Source organism: Sus scrofa, chromosome 6 (genome assembly GCF_054392235.1).
Source record: "Sus scrofa isolate SSC_HxYL_T2T_F1_AM1 chromosome 6, Sscrofa_HxYL_maternal_Yorkshire_Landrace_v2.0, whole genome shotgun sequence".
Classification (NCBI taxonomy): Eukaryota; Metazoa; Chordata; class Mammalia; order Artiodactyla; family Suidae; genus Sus; species Sus scrofa.
In genome coordinates this window covers 93,505,001-93,526,325 of record NC_139388.1, presented here as the reverse complement: position 1 = coordinate 93,526,325, position 21,325 = coordinate 93,505,001, and the positions used below count along the sequence as shown (strand labels likewise).

The following is a 21,325-nucleotide window of genomic DNA, read 5'->3' as shown; positions in this document are numbered from 1 at the left end:
TCTCAAGTACCCAGCCTCCACCCAGGTACAGCCTCTCCATTAACTTGGGCCTCAGTTTCCCTCTCCAGCAAGCACACTTTCGACACGTTTCGACACGTTTCTACCAGGGCTGGGGGAAGGAGTGGTGGGAGAGGCCTTTGGCTCCTATCTTGAGCTCACCACCCCAGGAGGTGGATGTTTGCGGTTTGGCCCAGGTGAGTGGTGAAGGGGGCCAGATAGGAAACGCTAACACTGTGAAGAACCCAATGCCTGTCGTGCTCCGTGCTGGGTCCTTTGTGGGGATGGAAACCCAGATCCACCTCCAAGGCTAAACCACCTTTTGAGTCCGGTCGACTTTCCAGACCCAGAGGGACCCCCACCAGAGATGCGAGGCCATTTGCCTCTCCCATTGGCCCCAGGCCAGAGTCAAGTCTCTGACCCCCTGACTCAGCAGAGGGCAGAAACCGAGCGAGCTGGGGGAGGAGGGGTTGCCCCACCATCCCCAGAGCCTGGCGGCCAGCACTTCCTGCTTAAGCCTGGGGATCCCTGCCCCAATTGGAGGGTCCCCTCCCACTAGAGCAGAGCTGGGCTGAGTCTGGGAAATTCTGGGGGCGGGGCGGCGCAGAGGAAGGGTGCTCGGGCTGAGCCCTGGGCTCCTCACTTCCCCAGCACCGGCGCCTAGGAGTCACCCCCCTCCGACACGCCGCGGACCCCCAGCGGCGTCACCTTGGCCGCACCCTGGGCGCCGCCCGGCGCCTGCCCAGGTGCCCGGCCGCCTTACCTCGGCCTTTACCCTTGGCCCTTCTGGCTTTGTCGTCCGCCTTCTTGGCCCGGGGGGCGGCCGGTTCGGCACCCTCGGCTCCCGCCGCCTTCTTCTTGCGCCGCTTGCCCCGCAGCCAGCTGAAGGCGCGGCGGAGGCCGGACGCGCCGGAGCGGGACTTCTTCCTGCGCGGGGGACCGCCGGGACCCCCCGGCTCGTCGGCCGCAGGTGCGGCCGGGGGCTCGCGGGCCGCCATGGCGCGGCGGGCGGACCTGGCGGCGGGGGTCAGGCCCCCTGCGGCGGGGCGCCCATGGACCGGGGGCGCGCGGGCAGGCGGCCGCCGCGGGGAGACGCGCCCGGAGAAAAGTTTGGGCGGCGGAGGCAGAGCGGGCGAGCGGGCGGGCGGCGGGAGCGGCGCGGGAGGGGCCGCGGAGCGGCGGGCGGGGCGCGGAGGCCGGGAGGCACGGAACCGGGAGGGAGCGGCCGCGGGGCGGGGGCGGTGCTGCCGGCGGCCCCTCCCCGCCTCCTCCTGGTCCGCGGACCCGGTCCGGGGGCTCGGGGGCTCGGGAGCTGGGGAGGGCGAGGTCGGGCCCGGAGGGAAGACGGTCCGACTGGGCCCCGGACGAGAGGGCGGGGTCGCAGGGCGGGACCGAGGTTCTGTTCCGGAGTGGGCACTGAAGAGAGCTGGGTCCGGAGAGGGAAGTCCGGGGACTGGGGTGGGGGTGCTCAGGATAAGGAGGAAGAGAAATGTTGGGGTTGGACCCCAAGAGAACTCGCTGTCCCGAGTGTGGTTCGGGTCGAGATGGGGGGTTCTGCAATTCGTTTTCTGGGACTTGGGAATCCTGAGAATGTTTCCAAGATTCGGGCAGTATTGGAGGTTTTGCTCTATAGACAGACTTCAGACCCACCTGAGACCTGGGACCGGCAGTGGGCCTTTTTCTCCCATCTGGTGACTGGGCAGTCTTCCTTCACTCCTTTCTCCTCCCTCGACACATCCTCCCCCCAGCCTCTATCGGTCCTTGGTGTGGACCTGGGACCCATGCTTCCTGGGTTGGAGCTTCATCCTGCGGTGCCTGGAAATGAGGAGAGCCGTGCCTCAGTTTACCCTTGGGTCAGGCTGTGAGTCCCCAGAGCACTCCTGCCTGGGTCTAGATTTTCCATTGGGGTGCTCAGCCTGAATTAGAGCTGATCTTGGACTTGAAGACACAGCTTTATAAGGTGCTTTGAGATCCTCTGCAGGTGGCAAGTGTGACTGAAGAAGCTGGTAGGGAAAGGAAGCCTTTAAGAATCAGGAAACTGCTGTGCTTGTTTCCTCCATGCTTCTGGCTCTTTATTTACCGTAGCTGACGGAGCACTTTTATATCATCTGATCCCACCACAAGCTAGAAGGGAAGCAGGGCAGGGAGTGATAGCCCCATAGCACAGAAGGGCCAGGAGAGGACAGTGGTTGCCCAAGAGCCCAGAGGTAGTCAGCAGCAGAAGAGCTAAGACCAGCAATCTAGGTCTTATCTCTGCTTGGTCCCCAGGAGCTAGAAATTGCCCTAGGGGCCAGCTATGGGTTCAGACCTCTTGAATTCCCTCTCTGGGTTCCCAGAAGGGCCAAGTGATCACCCCACCAGTTAGAATTTGTGCTCATCACCCAACCTGACCCTGGCCAATTAGCTTTCTCCTGGTCCTCGGCCAGCCCACTCAGCCCTGGAGTCGTGTAGATAACACGCACCCTAATATTGTAGAATGATCACGGTGCTCAGTGTGGCCTCTCTAACTTACCTTAGCCCCCTGAGTGGCCCCCAAGGGGTCAGCTGTGAAAAACCTGGTCCATCACTGACACTCACTCCCCGACCTGGGCAGCTGGGTAGGTCACTGTCTCTGCTGGGCTGAGTTTCCCATCTAACCACTATTCATTTAGTCCCATCCCTCAATCCCAGAGCTCCCGTTCTGGGTCAGGCACTGTGCCACGTACAGGGATCACCCTGGGCCTTCGTGGTGCTCTCTGCCCAGCTCAGCACTAGCCCTAAGGGCCCTGTCTCTCCTTCTGGTGGTGAGTATCAGAGGCAGAGTGTTATAGGCAGGCCTGAGACTTGGAGAAAGAGTGATGCACAGGGCCTTGGCCTTTTGGATGATCTGGATGCATGGCAGGGAGGAGAGAGGGAGACATACTCTGGCTTTGTTGGTTGTTTTTTGTCTTTTTGCCTTTTCTAGGCCCGCTCCCCGCGGCATATGGAGGTTCCCAGGCTAGGGGTTGAATCTGAACTGCAGCCGCCGGCCTACGCCAGAACCACAGCAACTCGGGATCCGAGCGGCGTCTGCCACCTACACCACAGCTCACGGCAACGCCGGATCCTTAACCCACTGAGCAAGGCCAGGGATCAAACCCGCAACCTCATGGTTCCAAGTCGGATTCGTTAACCGCTGCGCCACGAAAGGAACTCCAATACTCTGGCTTTTGGAAGAGGTGATCGGGAGAGGAGTGTTGGGAAGTCTTGCCCCCTACCAACCCTTTCAGCCCCTCCTTTCTTCCTGGTGGCCAGGACTGGCTACACAGTTTGCAGCAATCAGTGCAAAATGAAAATTCAGAGCCTTTGTTCAAAAATTATTAAAAATTTCAAGAAGGCAACAGCAGAGCATTCAGCCAAGCATGGCCCTTTCTGGGAGCAAGGCCGTGTGTGACTAGGCCCATGAAGTTGGCCCTACCAGTGACTCATGTAATTCTTCATTGAAGGCTTCCCTCTAACCACAACCTTCAGGAGTCAACTCATAGACTGCATCCCCTGATTTGGAGGTGGAGAGGAAAGAGGAGTGGGGAGAGGTCAGGGCTGTATTCCCCTCACTGCTCCTAACTTCAACACCCAGACATCCTCGCCTCCCATCTCCAGCCACCCTCAGACCAGCAGCAAAGCTTTCCTTCTTGTCCCCTGGTCTAATGGACGGGTGTGCTCCTGAGTCCCTCTGGCTGGCTGGGAAGGGCTAGCCTGCAACTCTGCTCTCTGTGTTCATGATTGCTCAGCTCAGCTCCATTTCTTTGCTCTCCCTCTGGGCAGTGAAGAAAACTAACTTCCCAGCAGCCCCTGTAGGCAGGATCCAAAGTCCATCCTGAAGCCAGGCTGTCACCTGATCTGGCAGGAAGTTGCCAGTGTATCCCCAAGGAGGAACCAGCAACAACCAGGCTTGGTGCAACAGCCCCTAAAGTCATCCAACTTTGCTTCCTATGTTTCCGAAAATCCCAAGGCCACCCTATATTGCCCTCACACCATCCAACACTCCCAAACCCCCCTCCCTTAGAAGACCTGCCTCCCATAGGCTCCAGCTTTGTCCTCTGCTGGGCCTGGCCTTCACCCAGACTCCAGACTGGGCAGCTAGGCCAAGGTGTGGCTGAGATTCTGTCATTTTACAGGGAACAGCAGGAAGGGAAAGAGCCTGTAAAGCACACAGGCACAAGCCGGAGCACCTGTGGCTTTCCTCAGTTCTTAGACCTGAGGAGGGCGGAGCATTTCTGCCAAGTTGAAGATGTTGAGAGATTAGCAGTCCTCCTATTCTATGGACAAGAAAGCCTAAAGAGAGGTGGAGTGACTCGCCAACAGGCACACAGGAACCTCTGGGCAGAGGTGGAATTTAAAATTGATTTGTGGGGAGTTCTGGTGTGGTGCCATGGAAACAAATCCAACTAGGAACCATGAGGTTGCGGGTTCAATCCCTGCCCTTGCTCAGTGGGTTGAGGATCTGGGGTTTCTGTGAGCTGTGGTGTAGGCCAGCAGCTGTAGCTGCAATTCCACCCCTAGCCTGGAAACCTCCATGTGCCGCAGGTGCAGCCCTAAAAATAAAAAAAAAATTGATTTCTGGGAAGTTCCCTTGTGGTGCAGCTGGTTAATGATCCAACATTTTTACTGAAGCAGCAAGGGCCACTGCTGTGGTGTAGGTTCAATCCCTTGCCTTGGAAACGTCTACATGTTGCAGGCGTGGGCCAAAAAATAATAACTTTCTGAATAAATAAATTTAATTTTTTTTTAATTTAAAAATCAAATTGATTTGTATTCATGTGTGTGTGTTTTCTTTCTTTTCTTTTTACAGCCTTGCCTGTGGCATATGGAATGTCCTGGGCTAGGGGGAGGTACAGCTGAGGCCAACAGCAGATCCCAGCCACACTGAGAACTACGCCTGATCCTTAACCCCCTGAGCGAGGCCAGGGATCAAGCCCACATTTTCACAGACACTATGTCAGGTTCTTAACCCACTGAGCCACAACAGGAACTCCCCTGTATGTGTGTTTTCTTACTGATCACTTGCTTTGTACCCCTGCCCCACCCCCACTGCTTTCAAGGATTGGCTGTTAGGATGCTAGAAAAGGAAGGTATTTATCCTGGGGCCACAGCTGGGCCCCCAGGAACCTCCAGAATGTTTTACTTAACTTCAACTGCACCTGTATGTGTCTTTTCCAGGGAAAGGAGCCATAGCTTTAACCAGATTCTCAAAGGGGTTTCTGTTTCAGAATGAACTAAGAATCTACCCTTGGGGGGAAAAAAATGTGTTCTCACTATGGCACAGCAGAAATGAATCCAACTAGTATCCATGAGGATTCGGGTTCAATCCCTGGCCTTGCTCAGTGGGCTGGGGATCCAGCATTGCTGTGAGCTGTGGTGTAGGCTGGCAGCTGTAGCTCCAATTCAACCCCTAACCTGGAAACTTTCATATGCCGCACATACAGCCCTAAAAAAAAAAAAAAAAAAAAAAAAAAAAAGAATCTACCCTTTGATCTTTTTCATTGGGAAGAGAAAATAGAAAGGGGTTCCTTGTGTCTAATGCCTGCCACCTCTCTCCTCCCTAACCAGGATGGGAGGCACTCTTCAGGTCTCATCCCCACAGTGGGCATTCCTATGCCCCCTACTCTGTGACTCCTGGCATCTGTGGAGCATGTCAACATTTCAAACAACCTCCCTGCTGAGATCTTCTTTGATCCTCCCAGCATCTCTTCGAATCAGGCCCCAAGCCTAATTCCACCCATTTTCCCTGCTGGGTTGAGAGTTGCATTAATGCCTAAGGTGTTAGTGGTGAGATAAAGTCTTGTGGGCTCCCAGCTCTGAGCTGCTGCCAGTTCCTAGGAAGCTGAAGAAGGGAAGGGAAGAGAGAGGAGGGGGAGACAGAGAGAAAGGAGAGGTTGCTGTGCCACTGCCCAGTCTCCACTGTGGAATGAATTCTGATTCCTTGCATTCTTTCAACCACTATCTCCTGAGCACCAGCTCTGTGTTCCAGGCTTCCTGATTTACCTGTTATTCTGTGATCAGATTGTTACTCTTTGAGCTTTACACAGTGTAGAAAAGTGGGTTTCAACCTTTTTCTTTTAGCTGTGGAACTTCTATTTTTCCCCCTCAAACAAAAGCTACCTAAATTTTATTTGACAGAAAAAAAAAATGGATACAGGCAATGCTTTATCTGTATGAATTTATTTTTCTAAAATGTCAGGAGAAGCTTTATTCTGAGGTCTGCACAGAAATGAGTTATCCAGTCAGCCCAGCTTAATGGCTTGTTAGCCTAGGAGGTTCCCTGTGGTGCAGTGGGTAAAGGTTGTTGTGCAACAGTGGCACAGGTTCGATCCCTGGCCCAGGAACTTTCACATTCTGTGGGCGTTGCCAAAAAAAATTAGCCTAAACTGGCTTTCTTTTTTTTTTTAGTCTTTTTGTCTTTTCTAGGGCTGCACCCACGGCATATGGAGATTCCCAGGCTAGGGGTCTAATCGGAGCTGTAGCTGCCGGCCTGCGCCAGAGCCACAGCAACGCGGGATCTGAGCTGAGTCTGTGACCTACACCACAGTTTACGGCAACACCAGATCCTTAACCCACTGAGCAAGGCCAGGGATCAAACCTGCAATCTCACAGTTCCTAGTCGGATTTGTTAACCACTGAGCCACAATGGAAACTCCTTTTTTTTTTTTTTTAAACTGGCTTTCATCTTAGTCCTACTGAGATGGGTGTCCTTGGGTAAGACACCTGCCCTCATTGAGTACAAGTTTCCCCATCTGAACATGTGACTTCACCTAGAAAAGGGGTATGTGGAGGTACTGGAGTGCGTTGGGATGTGTGGGGTGTTGCAGCATCATGCACAGAAGCTTCATTACTCATCCTTACCACCCACCCCCATCCTAGTGCCGGGCTTGAAGAAGGGGCCACAAAACCACCGAACTGCCCAAGTTCAAAGGCGGAGGCGAGTTGCCATGGAGATGTGCTTTGTTTCTCAGCTGTCTGGCTGCATCTGACAAGCACAAGAAGCCGGCCAGATGGACACCGACCTAGGCTGAGAGAGCCAGGATTTCCTGACCCCGAGATCCACAGGACTCACTGCTCTCCAAGGAGAGGGGTCACTCCTCGGTTCTCACCTGCCCCCCCAAACAAGGTCACGACCGGCCAGGCCTGCCAGGTGATAAGGCTTTATGTAGGAGACCCCTGGGTGGGGCTTCCAGGTGTTTACATACACCAACTCCATCAGTCCTGGGCAGCATGGCTGGCCCCGTGCCCAAGGGCAAGGCTGGGAAGGAAGTGCCCAAAGTCAGGGCCTTCTGGAAGCTGGGGGAGAGGTCAAGATGTGTGCGCAGAGCTCCCTGCCCATGATCAGAGGGAAACAGCTGGGTGCGGATTCTCAGGGACACCCTCCACCTGCCACCACCCGCACAGGGGCCTACACAAACACATTGAGACACAAACACAGGCTGAGAGACCCACATGCACATCAGTTCCCAACGGCATACCCACGTACATGAATACACACACACACACACGAACAAACCCAGATACACACTGACACATCTAGACACCCATAAACAGCCAGGTACTCTAAGACAGGCTGATGTCGAAACACATGTAAACACACAGATACAGAAACTACCTAATTATACACAGACAGGCTGACACCCAGACACACATAGATACACAAATGTTCACTTTCCCAGATACACAGACACTCAGACATCCACCAATACAAAAAGGACACACACAGAAACCCACTCAGTCCATAAATGAGAGAGATATACAAAAGGCCTTGTAGCACAAATATACACAGACAAATAGTTACAAGTAGCAACAAAGATACTCCACACAGATTCAGGCAAGAGGAAGAGAAAAGAAGGGAACGAATGCTTGGAGAGGGTGGATTCTGCATAGGCAGCTTGGAAGGAGTTGTATCTGTAGGATCTTTTTTTTTTTTTAAATACTATTTTTATTTTTATTTATTTATTTATTTATTTATTTTGGTCTTTTTGCCATTTCTTGGGCCGCTCCCACGGCATATGGAGGTTCCCAGGCTAGGGGTCGAATTGGAGCTGTAGCCACCGGCCTACGCCAGGGCCACAGCAACGCAGGATCCGAGCCGCATCTGCGACCTACACCACAGCTCACAGCAATGCTGGATTGCCAACCCACCGAGCAAGGGGCAGGGATCGAACCCACAACCTCATGGTTCCTAGTCGGATTCGTTAACCACTGCGCCACGACGGGAACTCCTGTAGGATCTTTTAAAAAAAACCCTTCTCACAGTCTGTGAAGCAGGCAGTATTATCCCCGCTTTTTACAAATGCAATAATGTGGTGTATACATGGCTGTAAAAGGCCCAAACGATGCAGAAAGAAGCAGGGTAAGATGTGGAAGTGCCTCTTCAGGCATGTGTTCCCCACCTGCACCACATCACTGGCAATGTTAGTGGACAGTATGCATTATACTTTACATAAAAGCATTAATTTTTTTATTTTTATTTTTTTGCCTTTTCTGGGGCCGCACCCACAGCACATGGAGGTTCCCAGGCTAGAAGTTGAATCAGACCTGTAGCTGCCGGCCTACACCACAGCCACAGCGACGTGGGACCCAAGCTGTGTCTTCGACCCACATGGCAGCTCATGGCAACCCCACATCCTCATGGATCCTAGTTAGGTACCTTTAACCACTGAGCCATGAAGGGGACTTCCATACAAGCATTTAAAAAGACTACAAGTTTGGGAGTTCCCTTTGTGGCTCAGGAGTAACAAACCCAACTAGGATCCATGAGGTTGCGGGCTCGATCCCTGGCCTTGCTCAGTGGGTTAAGGATCTGGCATTGCTGTGGCTGTGGTGTAGGCTGGCAGCTGCAGCTCCAATTGGACCCCTAGCCTGGGAACTTCCATATGCTGTAGGTGAGGCCCTAAAGAAGCAGATAGATAATAGATAGATAGATAGATAGACAGACAGACAGACAGACTACAAGTTTGAACATTTTCCACAAAACTAACTCAGAGTAGTTAAGAAATGTAACCAAGGAGTTCCCGTTGTGGCTCAGTGGGTTAATTATCCGACTAGTATCCATGAGGTTGAGGGTTCCATCCCTGGCCCTGCTTAGTTGTAGGTTGTAGACAAAGCTCAGAGTTGTGGTGTAAGGCCAGTTGCTATGGCTCTGATTCGACCCCTGGCCTGGGAACTTCTATTTGGCCCTAAAAAAAAAACCCAAAAAACAACAACAAAAAAAGACCAAGGTCACAGAGCCAGTGAGCAGAATCAGGATTTGGATTTAGCTCTGGCTCACTCCAAAATACTCTTTCTGCTGCCTCAGCCCACAGACAAGCACAGAGACACAAATTCACAAAGGGGAGGCCCAGGGCAGGGGGAGGGGCTGCACCCCTGGGCTGGAGAGGAAGAGAGGCCCAACAGGCTCTCTGTCTGACTGCTCTGGGTCCCTTGGGTGGTTCCTCTGGCTAAAGGCGTTGTCCCTGTAAATTCCTGTTAAGGGGCAGATGTATTCTTGGGACAGGAACCTTTGAATCATTGACCCCAGGTGAACACCAGGCAGGTGACTAAGTGATACAGGCACAGCGCCAACCCAGCTTCCTCTAGTCTCCTAACCTCTCAATGCAGAGGGCCCCTTTCTAAGGCTGAATCTGGACCTTGTCCCTCTGCTGCTTAAATCCCTTCCTGTTGACTCCAGTATAAACCCCAGGCTCTTGGACACATAGGGCCCTTCACATAGGGTGTGATCTCTCTCTCTCCCCATTTTTCTATTTGGCAAAGCACTTGTCCTTCAAGACCAGCTCAAATGCTTCTCTTGTTCAGCCTTCCCTGACTCCCCCATGCAGAATCCCCCTGTCGCCGCACCCCCCACCCTGCCCACAATGTGCTCAGCAGACATCCAGAATAAGACTTTTTTTTTTTTTTTCTTTTTGCCATTTCTTGGGCCACTCCCATAGCATATGGAGGTTCCCAGGCTAGGGGTCTAATCAGAGCTGTAGCTACTGGCCTACGCCAGAGCCACAGCAACAAGGGATCTGAGCCGCATCTACAACCTACACCACAGCTCACGGCAACGCCGGATCCTTAACCCACGGAGCAAGGCCAGGGATCGAAGCCACAGCCTCATGGTTCCTAGTCGGATTCCTTAACCACTGAGCCACAACGGGAACTCCCCAGCATAAGACTTATGATCATCACCACCAAGGCATCTCTGCTGATGGGCAGATCAGCTTCCAGACCTGCTCTATAATCACCTGCCTTAATCTTTACAACAGCCCTAAAGAAATAAGTAGTGTTCCCATTTTACAGATGGTTAAATGGAGGCCCATAGAGGTTAAGTCCATTCTTCCCCAACTAGCTATACCCATGGCATGCAGAAATTCTGGGGCCAGGGATTGAACCCACACCACAGCAGTGACAATGCTAGGTCCTTAACCCACTGAGCCACCAGGAAACTCCCCTTTCTTTTTTTTTTTTTTTTAAGTCCCTTCTTGAAGCTCTGATTTTCTCAAAAGTCAGTCCCTGATCAAGTCACATACAATCACAGTCTAGCAAAACGTGTTTCCATTGCCCTCCCAGCTAGACTAGAAGCCCCGGAGGACAGGGACTGGCCTCCTTGATCTCTGAACCTCTGGTGCTGGCACAGGCTTCGAGAGTGGGAAGAAGTTCAGGGAATAGTTGCTGAATGAGGTCCCCATCCATTTGCTGTCCCCCTGAGTGACAGGATAAGAGAAGATGGAAGAAGAGACATTTGGGGGGACTAGGGTACCCTGAGAGAGCACCTCCTAGATGGGATTCCCCAGGAAGTCACTGAAAGCAAGAGTTCCCTCAGGATGGGATGTGGCTGCCCTTAGAGCCCAGGGACATCTAGGCAGACCTGCTGAGGGAGCAGGTGTCCTCTGGCTCCAACACATGTCCCTTCTGTCAGGAGCACTCGCCCAGTCTGTTGTTAAATATTCACCATTTCCCGCTCTGCTCAGCTAGGTGCCAGGCCCTGGAGAAGCAGACCAGAGAGCCGGGGAGAGGGAATTATATAGTTAAGGAGCACCTACCAGGTGCCATAGAATCCTCCCGACAGCCCTGTAGGTTGGGTTCTCAGCCCTATTTTTGCAGCTGGAGAAAATGAAGCTCAGAGAGGGAAAGACACTGATCCCAGGTCACACAGCCAGTAAACCAAGATTCAGAATCAGGTGTTTTCCGATCTGTTCCCCTGCATCCTACCCACTACCCCAGAGCCAGGGAGGCTGTGGGCTGACCCGGAGGAGACTCAAGGAGGCCATTTTTGAGATGGGGTTGCAGCTGGAACACAGTCTGCCTGGCAGATTTTTACAATGGCTTGCATTTGTCCAGCACTTTCCCTTCCATTAGCTCATCCAGCCCTCCCCAACGTCCCCTTGGGTACCTATTGTTATCTCCATTTGACAGAGAGATGGAAACTCAGTGAGGTCAAGTGACTTTCCCAAGGTTGCAACAGCGTGGGCAGAGCAAAGCAGGAGTAAACTGTCAGAACTTCATTCTTCTCTAGGTCTCCCCACTGCTTCCACTTCCACCTCCTCCCAGCAGTCCTCCATGCTGCCCCAAAGGAGTTCTCTAAAACATACTGCGAGCCTCTAGCTCTAAGGGCCTGGCCAGTTTCTGCTCTCTCATAGCTCACACTGCTGCACCTTTGCCTGGGGCTGGTTCCTCAGCTCTTCCTGACTTGTTCACCTTTCAAAATCCTACTCAACCTACAAGTGTCAATTCAAACGCTATCTTCTCTAGGAAGGCTTCCTGGATTGGCTTTCCCCATACAAACCTCTATGGAGGCACATGGAGGTTCCCAGGCTAGGGGTCTAATTGGAGCTGTAGCCAGAGCCATAGCCACAGTCACAGCAACTCAGGATCTGAGCCGCAGCCGCATCTGCGAGCTACACCACAGCTAATGGCAACGCAGGATCCTTAACCCACTGAGAGAGGGCAGGGACCGAACCTGCAACCTCATGGTTCCTAGTCGGATTCGTTTCCGCTCTGCCACGACAGGAACTCTTTATTTAATTATGTTAAATTGCTTGTCTCCCTCCTCAGACTGTGAGCTCCATAAAGGCAAAGATAATGATTTTTCAAGCGTGTCTTCCCTGGACTTAGCTTTGCACTCTTAGTAAGAACTTGTTGAATGAACAAATAACATCTCAAGAGCTGGGCCCAGGAGAAGATGGTGGGACCTTAACAGAAATAAGGGCATCAAGAAGAGAAGCTGGGAGTTCCAGTTGTGGCTCAGCAGGTAACGAACCCAACTAGTATCCATGAGGCTGTGGGTTCAATCCCTGCCCCACTCAGTGGGTTAAAGATCCAGCATTGCCATGAGCTGTGGTGTAGGTTGCAGACGTGGCTCGGATCTGGCATTGCTGTGGCTGTGGCATAGGCTGGCAGCTATAGCTCTGATTTGACCCCTAGCCTGGGAACTTCCATATGCCGCAGGTGGGGACCTAAAAAGAAAAAAATAAAATAAAAGAAGAGAAGCTGGTATTTGGGGAGGAAAAAGGAAGGGCCACTAGGACATCCAGCTGGACATGCCTGGTAGGTAGGAGCTGGGGGTGGGCGGGGAATAAATTTGACCAGGAAGAAAAGATATTAATAGCAACAGCCAGTAACTGAATACTATTTGCCAGACCCAGTGCTGAAAGCTTTATGTGCATTGTCCCATTTGGTCCCCAGGGGAGAGGTAATATCAACCCATTTGATGGAGGAGGAAGTTGAGGCTCAGAGAAGTCAAATAATTTATCCAACCAAAATAATATAGGTAGTAAAAGGCAGAGGCAGGATTTGAACCCAGGTCTACGTGATGCCAAAGTCCACTCATTTAGTCCCTCCGCCATATGATAGATATGGAGGATTGAGTTTATAGGACACATATCCTTCAGAGAGAGTGTAGGAAGCTGAGATCAGAGAGGGAACTATTCAAGAGCTAGAAGGGAAACGAGCAGGGTGGTGTTGGAGGCCAAGAGCTCCGAGAAGGGCCAGATCAGCAGTGCCTACTGTCCCTGAAAGATCAGGCTGGACTGGGTGAGGGATTTAGCAACTAAGAGGCAATCTTCCAGAGGGCTGCTTCCATGTGCTTCGAGGAGTCTGTAATAGGACGAGCCAAGTGGGAGGTGAGAAAGTGGAGGCGGTTGGCTAGAAAGAGAAGGAGAGAACAGGGGAGAAGGGAGCACCCCGTGGGTGTTCCAGCCTAGGAGGGCGGGGCAGACAGGTTGGGGCTGGCCTGGAAATATGGGGAAGGGATGCGAGCCGGTGGGAGCAGGAGGGGGTGAGCCTTTGAGCATTTTGGGTTGAGTCAGCGATGGGACTCAAGGACACCCTCAACGTCTCCCAAGTCAGCCCCGCGATCGTCCCTCCTCCTCTGTCCCATCCTCATCTTGCAGGCCAAGCCACACTAGCCTCATTCATCCCTTCCTCTCCCTCCCGCACCCTGCCCCCACCGCTCCCCTGAGGTTGTTCACGACCAGCCACCCCCACCTCCAATCTGCTGTCTCACCCTCCCTGGCCCAGCCTGGTGAGGCAGGCAGGGAGGAGTTTCCAGGCAGGAAAGGGCTGAGTCACTCGGCCACACATCTGGTCTCAGATCTTGATACCCAGCTGAAAGGGGCAGGAAGGAAGAGGTCTCCTCCCCCTCAAGCTCTCCTGGCCGGTCCTCACTTTGCCAGCGGAGTGAGGCAGGCTGGGAAGGGAGAGCCCTTATCATATTTATAACCAGCATTTGCTGGGCGGCTGCTTCTCCCACTCCAGCTGGGGTCCTTTGCTTCTATGCTTCCCTTTACAAAGTGGAGTCTTGCCTGAAAAGTAGGGCCTGTCACTTCCATTTTGGAGGTGAGAAAAGTCCGAGAGACAAAGTGGCTTGGGCAAGGTCACATTGCCATTGGAGGGCTGGTCCACTGACGTCCTTATCCTCTGCTCTGGGCATAGAGGAGGGGGTGGTGTTTGGAGACAGTGGTCAAAGGGGCTCCGGGGCTCTGGCTTCCCTGTGGCTGAGGCCTGAGAAAGCTGGGCAGGGGGAGGCCCTGGGCCCATGCTCCTGCCAAAATGGACCTTCCCAACGTTTGAGGGGAGGTCAGAGCCTCCTCCCTCCCCACCCTGCTCTGCCCCTGCTGTTGTTGGCTCCGCTCTGAGCCACCCCCACCTCATTCCTCTGCCTCTTTCATCCTCTCCCCACCCTGCCATGCTGAGAGGAGTAGCAGGGGCCTTGGCAGAAGGTGTCCTTCCATCCTGCACTCTGCCAGGGCACAGTATTCCCATTGTCTTGAGCAGAGAGAGGAGTCCAGGTCCTGGGGAGGAGCAGGGGGATCATGCCAGGCCTCTACTCTCTCCTCAGGCTGCTCAGCAGCTTCTCTGGGGCCCTGGCTGTTTGTCCACACAACATCCAGAATGATATTGGGCAAGTCCCTTCCCTCCTCCCGAGTGGAGCAGCCTATACATATTGCACAGAAGAGCAAGTCAATCTGCATTCTCCCTTAGACCTGGTCCATCCTGGATAATTCACTTTTTCTGTTTTTTGTTTTTTCAGTTTTTTTTTTTTTTTTTTTTTTTGCTTTTTAGGGCCACACCAGCAGCATATGGAAGTTCCCAGGCTATGGGTTGAATCAGAGCTGCAGTCGCCTGCTGGTCTATGCCACAGCCACAGCAACACAGGATCCGAGCCTCGTCTGCAACCTACACCACAGCTCACACAACGCCAGATCCCTGACCCACTGAGCAAGGCCAGGGATCCAACCTGCATCCTCATGGATACTAGTCAGATTCATTTCCTCTGAGCCACAACAGGGACTTCCCCTTGATGTTCATTTTTGATTGATTTAATTGCTTTTAATGTGGCTAGAGTCACAGCTGTGTCACTTGCTGTGTGACCTTAGGCAATTTCTACACGTCCCTAGGTCTTGGTTTCTTCATCTTTAAAATAGGAATAGCAATAATAACACCTCCCCTTACTAGAGTAGTTGTCAAGGTAGATTTAGATAATGCCTAAAGCAGGCACCATATACTGCTGGGGAAAAAAAAAAAAGATGCCTAGTATTATTGGGAGATATCTGATTACAAACTGAATTCATGCTTAAAGAGAATCTGGGAAATGCAGAAAAGCACAAAGCTATAAATCAAAATCACCTGTAATTCCACCAAGAAGCACTTTCTTTTTTTTTTTTTTTTGGTCTTTTTGGGGCCGGACCCGCCAGATATAGAAGTTCCCAGGCTAAGGATCAGATCGGAGCTGCAACTGCCAGCCTATTCCACAGCCACAGCAACGCCAAATCCGAGCTGCCTCTTCCACCTACACTGCAGCTCACTGCAACGCCAGATCCTTTAACCCACTGAGCGAGGCCAGGAATCAAACTCACATCCTCATGGATACTAGTTGGATTCTTTTTTTTTTTTTTTTTTTTTTTGTCTTTTTTTGTTGTTGTTGTTGTTGTTGTTGTTGTTGCTATTTCTTGGGCCGCTCCCGCGGCATATGGAGATTCCCAGGCTAGGGGTCAAATCGGAGCTGTAGCCACCGGCCTACGCCAGAGCCACAGCAACGCGGGATCCGAGCCGCGTCTGCAACCTACACCACAGCTCACGGCAACGCCGGATCGTTAACCCACTGAGCAAGGGCAGGGACCGAACCCGCAACCTCGTGGTTCCTAGTCGGATTCGTTAACCACTGCGCCACGACGGGAACTCCCTAGTTGGATTCTTAACCCACTGAGCCACAATGGGACCTCCAAGAAGCACCTTTTTGGATGATTTTCTCACACAGAGTGGAGTTGTCCTCACTCATCCAGAGAATGACCAATATGATTCCAGGCTGGGCAGGTAGCATTGAGGGTGGGTAGAAGCTGCATTTTCTTTCTTTTTTCTATTTGTTTTGGCCGTAGGGATGAGGAATTTCCCCAGCCAGGGATCAAACCAGCACCACAGAAGTGACCCAAGCCACAGCAGTGACAACACTGGATCCTTAAGCTGCTGAGCCATCAGGGAAATCCAGAATCCAGAATCTGCATTTTCTGTATGCTCTCTGGGCTTCCGTTTCCCCGTCTGGAAAGGAAAGTGTTGAAGTAATCAGGAAGGCACATAGATGTAATTTCATGTGCTAACCGCTGCCTCAAACGGCTCTGTGTTGAGTGCCATGATCACTTAATCATGTCTGCCATGGTTGCAGAATGGGGTAGTGGTATTCATTGTACCCTCTGTAGCCACTGTGTAGAGTTTAAGAAATCCCTAAGAACCACTTCAGTTTTGGAGGGTTTTTTTCCCTTTACTAGTGGTCCCATGGCATATGGAGTTCCCAGGCCAGGGATCAGATCTGAGCCCGATTGTGACCTGCTCCGCAGCTTTGGATCCTTTAATCTTCTGTGCCAACCTGAACCTGCGTCCTGGTGCTGCAGAGATGCTGCTGAACACTTTGAGCCACAACAAGAATTCCAGAACCACTTCAGTCACTTTTTCTTTGCTTGCTTTTTTTTTTTTTTTTTTTTTTTTTTTTGGTCTTTTTAGGGTTGCACCAGCAACATATGGAAGTTCCCAGGCAAGGGGTTGAATCAGAGCTGCAGCTGCCTGCCCGTCTGTGCCACAGGCACAGCAACACAGGATCCAAGCCGCATCTGTGACCTACACCACAGCTCATGGCAATGCTGGATCCTTAACCCACTGAGCAAGGCCAGGGATCAAACCTGCATTCTCATGAATACTAGTCAGGTTCTTAACCCGCTGAGCCACAACCAGAACTCCAAGAACCACTTCAGTTTTTAACCTTCCCCTTCTCATTCTACTCCCTGTTCTAGATCCTGGATTCCTTGGGAGAATGGGGAGGGAATCCTTGCTTCTTCTCCCACTCCAGGCCTATCCTTAGCATACTTCTGGGGTCTGGTACCCAAACTAGCTCCACCTTAACATTCTGCATGATATCTTCCCTGCAGAGACCACCTCTTCTCAAGTCAGGCTCTAAATAGGGGAGCTGGGGAAGGAGGAGGATTTGGGTGTTTTCCTCACTAAAAAAGGAAATATGAAAATAGCATGCATTCTAGCAGCCATTCCTCATCAGCCCAAGCTTAGATATTTGAATATTAAATAATCCCATGCAAATGAGCACATCCTTCCTCCTTTGCAGCCCCTTGCTCCCAGCCCTGGCTCCCTGGCCTCAAAGGCCTCACAGTTTGTTGCTGAGGACTATTTGGCGTTGCCTGCCTGAGCCCGCATCCCCCTTACTGAGCTCCCATTCCCCCATTGAGTCCCAAATCTCTCTCTTTCTCTCTCTCTCTCTTTTTTTTTTTTTTTGGTCCTTTTAGGGCTGCACCCACAGCATATGGAGATTCCCAGGCTGGGGATCCAATCAGAGCTACAGCTGCCGGCCTACGCAACAGGTGCAGCAACGCAGGATCCATACCGAGTCTGCGACCTACACCACAGCTCACAGCAACGCCGAATCCTTAACCCATTGAGTGAGGCCAGGGACGGAACCCGCAACCCCATGATATCTAGTCAGGTTCGTTAACCACTGAGCCACGACAGGAACTCCGGAGCTCCTTCTCTTCATCGAACCCCATCTCCTCACTGAGACCCATCCCTTCCCTGAGCCTCCACCCTCCTCCCTGAACCCTGTCTGCTCACTGAACGCCATCCCTTTACTGAGCCCCCATCCTCCTCACTGAGCCCCCCATCCCTTCACTTCACTGAGCCCTACCCCCTCACTGATTCTTTATGTCCCTAAGGGAGCCCTGTTGGTAAACGTCATTTCCTGGATGAGCCACTTGCAACTGCAGCCCTGGGGCCAGTGTTGTGTCCGCCCAGTCTCTGGTACAGCCATTCCAGCCACATTCTTGTTTGTGTCATGGCCCAGGACACAGGTCGTGAGATGGAGCCAGGGGCAAAGGGATCAATAGTAGCCTGGAAGGAGAACTCAGCTAAGGGCTGTCTTGGTCAGCTTCCATGGTGGCTCTGGGCCCGCTCTGCCAGTGGAACGGATGTTGAGATGATGCTGCAGGCAGAGAGGCAGCTCCCCCTCTGGCTTGCCAAGATTCAAGCCAGGGGCTGGAACACAAGAGCAGGCATTGGTCCCACCCTGAGCCCCTGAACAAGAGCTGCACTGTGCACGCCCCTCCCACTCCCCCCAGCCCTCCCCTCAGGCCAGGCCAGGGTCAGGCAGGGCCACACATGGAGGCCGGAAATACAAGGACACCCCGGCAGTGAGGGAGCCAAGGAGAGAAGCTGTGAATTCCAGGGTCAGGGAACTACAGTCAGACCTGCAGGCAGAGAGGCAGTGGCCTACACCCCCGAGGCTGGAGTGGCAGGGGTAGCTACCCAGTGTTCCAGGCATCTCCAGGGCAGAGAGAAGCACACCCACAGAAGGGAGACCCGAGTCCAGGGAAGGTGGATGTGACAGTGATTCTGAGTGTCCTGAACAAGGGCAGAGGGATCACAGGTCCCTCTGCATAGCCACAGCCTTGGACAGAGCCCCAAGACTCCTTGGCTAACTTCATTCACTTCAGCCTCAACACAACTGCACAGCTTCGCCCTGCCAGCCCCGTGTTGGGCACGAGGGGCAAAGGGATGATAAGGCACTGTCCCCAGCTTCATGGAAGCAGCTGAAGTTAGAGTCTGGATTCAAGGGAGTTATTTATGCTCTAGAGGCCTGCGTCACCCACAGTCCTTTCTAGGTCATGGTCTTTTCCTTAGGTCACTATCCTCTGAACTGAGTGGTCCAGCTGCCCTGCCACTAACTGAGCCAGAGGTGGGCCTGGCCCTCACTCAGCCGGCCAGGGGTCCGCGAAGTGCTCTGGCTGGAAGCTGTTCTCCAGGAATCAGATTCACTGAACAAAGCAGCTCTTCTCTCAGGGAACAAGGGGGTGACCCAGAGAGAGCCCTGCACTGGATCCTGAGGCTATAGGAGCAAGCCCAGCAAGGACTCTGGCAGGCAGGACATAGAGAAAGGACAGAAGTGAAGGCCCAGAATGACCGGGTCTCCGTGACACTAAGTGTCAGACGTGGGAGACTGCAGCCAGGGCCAAGATGAGACTGCAGGTCAAGGGAGCTGTCTGCTTCCTAAACACCTGCGGAGACCTGTGAGGCCGGGAGGTGAGGGGGTCACCTCCCTGTCTTCCTTTTTTTTTTTTTAACCTTTTCTAGGGCTGCTCCCACGGCATGTGGAGGTTCCTAGGCTAGGGATCCAATCGGAGCTGTAGCCGCCGGCCTACGCCAGAGCTACAGGAATGCAGGATCTGAGCCGCATCTGCAACCTACACCGCAGTTCAAGGCAACGCCGGACCCTTAACCCACTGATCAAGGCCAGGGATCGAACCTGCAACCTCATGGTTCCTACTTGGCTTCGTTAACCACTGAGCCACAACGGGAACTCCCTCCCTGTCTTCCTTAAGTCCCACCTCCTGAAGCACAGAGCGGGCATCTTCATGGTCCTTCTCCTCTAAAGGAGTCAAAGGAACACCCCCTCTCCATTTCTGCCTCTCTGGCCTCCTCCTAGCTGAAGCCAGCCCTGGGACCCAGAGGGAGCCACAGATGTTAGCGAGAGCCCTGGACCTCAAGTCCAAAGATGAGATTCAAGTTCTCTTCAGCCAGGTATCTGCCCCTCAGTGCCTAGTTTCCTCCTCAAAAATATGGGAGTGGGAGTTCCCGTCTCAGCTCAGTGGTTAATGAATCCGACTAGGAACCATAAGGATGTGGGTTTGATCCCTGGCCTCGCTCAGTGGGTTAAGGATCTGGCATTGCCATGAGCTGTGGTGTAGGTCGCAGGTGCAGCTTGGATCCCGCATTGCTGTGGCTGTGGTGTAGGCCAGCAGGTACAACTCCAATTAGACCCCTAGCCTGGGAACCTCCACATGCCACAGATGCGACCCTAGAAAAGACAAAAAACAAAAAACAAAACAAAACAAAAAAACAGGAGTAAATATGGAAGTAAATTTGGGAGTTCCTGTTGTGGTACAATGGAATTGGTGGCATCTCTGCAGCACCAGGATGCAGGTTTGATCCCCAGCCCAGCACTGTGGGTTAAAGGTTCTGATGATGCTGCAGCTTCGCAACTGCAGCTCGGATCTGATCCCCGGCCAGGGAACTCCATATACTGTGGGGCGACCAAATAAATACATAAATAAAGAGCAGCAGAGTAAAGCCTGCTGCCCCAGAGGGTATTGGAGCATGAAATGAGACTGTGATGGAGAGCCCATTCCAGCCTCCCCAGGGGTCCGCCCTCCACACTCCCTCTGGCCCCTTTGTCCAATCATTGGCCCTCATCCCTATTCCAAAAGGGCCTCAGGACATCCATCAATCTGAGACCCTCACTCTAATCAGACCCCCTCAGGCTGGACACCTCCCCAGAGCTGGGGTTTCTGATCTAAAAGGGGACCCTCCAGGGGCAGCGGTCAGTGGAACAGTGGAATTTCAAACACTTGTGACCGGCAGCAGGGAGGTTGCTCAAGCCAGACCCACTCAGTCATGCTTTCCCTCAACCCGGGGAGGGGGCCCTGAGACAGGGAGCTGGATTTGGGTTAGAACAGGAAGTCCTGCCAGGCCGCCAGGGCACATGTGAGACTGTGTCACTTTGGCTTTGGGTGTGAGGCCACATGGGAACAGTCTTGAGCCACCTTTCCTCATTTCTTCTCATGTCTCATCACCCCCGTTCCTTTCTCTCAGGGACTAGTGTCCAGTCCCCGACTGGCACCCCCCAACCTCCATCCCTCATTCTGTCCCAGGAGCTCCAGAGTTAGAGAGACCTGAGTTCAAATGCTGGCTCAGCTACTCCCTGACAGTGACTTGGGCAAACTGCCTCCCCTCTCTGAGCAAGACTGGAATGAATGAAATGGCAACACGGGAAGGGCCAAGCAAGTGGCTGGGAGGACCCAAATGTCATTTCCCTTTCTCCTTCCCAGAGCCCTGGGCCGGGGCCATTGGTGAGGCTGGAAGAGGGCAGAGGTCCTACCCTGAGCTGTAGGGGTCATGGGATCAAATGTACAGTGGGACCTGCAGAGGGTCAGTGCAGTGATTTGAGCCCGTGTTGTCATTTGTCAAGTGGGGGTACAACATGCTTAGCTAACATTAGGGCTCCTTCTCAGGTCACAGAAGGCCACATGGAGGAAGTGACTGAGACTCCCTATGGGTGGGAAGGAGGCAAACTGGACAAGAGAGGGACTGAACTTTACGGCAGGAGGCTGGTGGGGGGCAGGGATGGCAGGGAGGTGAGTCACCAGGAAGGGGGGGGCACAGGGGCTGGGCTTTTCTGAAGGGTCAGGGCTCAGTGAGAAGAGGCTGCTCAGTGTGGACTCACAGAGGCTCAGCCCTACTCTGAGAGGACTCTGGCAGCCACACACAGAGCCACACACACCCTTGTCCACAT

General features: G+C 53.0%; 1 protein-coding gene across 4 annotated transcripts in view; it reads right to left on the bottom strand.

Moving 5' to 3' along the window:
• The window catches only part of NHSL3 (NHS like 3), a 61,922-nt gene that overhangs the window by 27,577 nt on the left and 13,020 nt on the right, over window positions 1-21,325 (bottom strand). For 3 of the 4 annotated variants that reach the window (XM_084963681.1, XM_084963679.1, XM_084963678.1), the window contains exon 2: window positions 1,648-1,812. In XM_084963681.1, the coding sequence (XP_084819807.1) occupies window positions 1,648-1,780 (133 nt within the window). In that variant the 5' untranslated portion in view covers window positions 1,781-1,812. Of the gene's footprint in view, window positions 1-760; window positions 1,136-1,647; window positions 1,813-21,325 lie in introns of those variants that run through there. The other variant, XM_021095815.2, reaches the window with a different exon arrangement.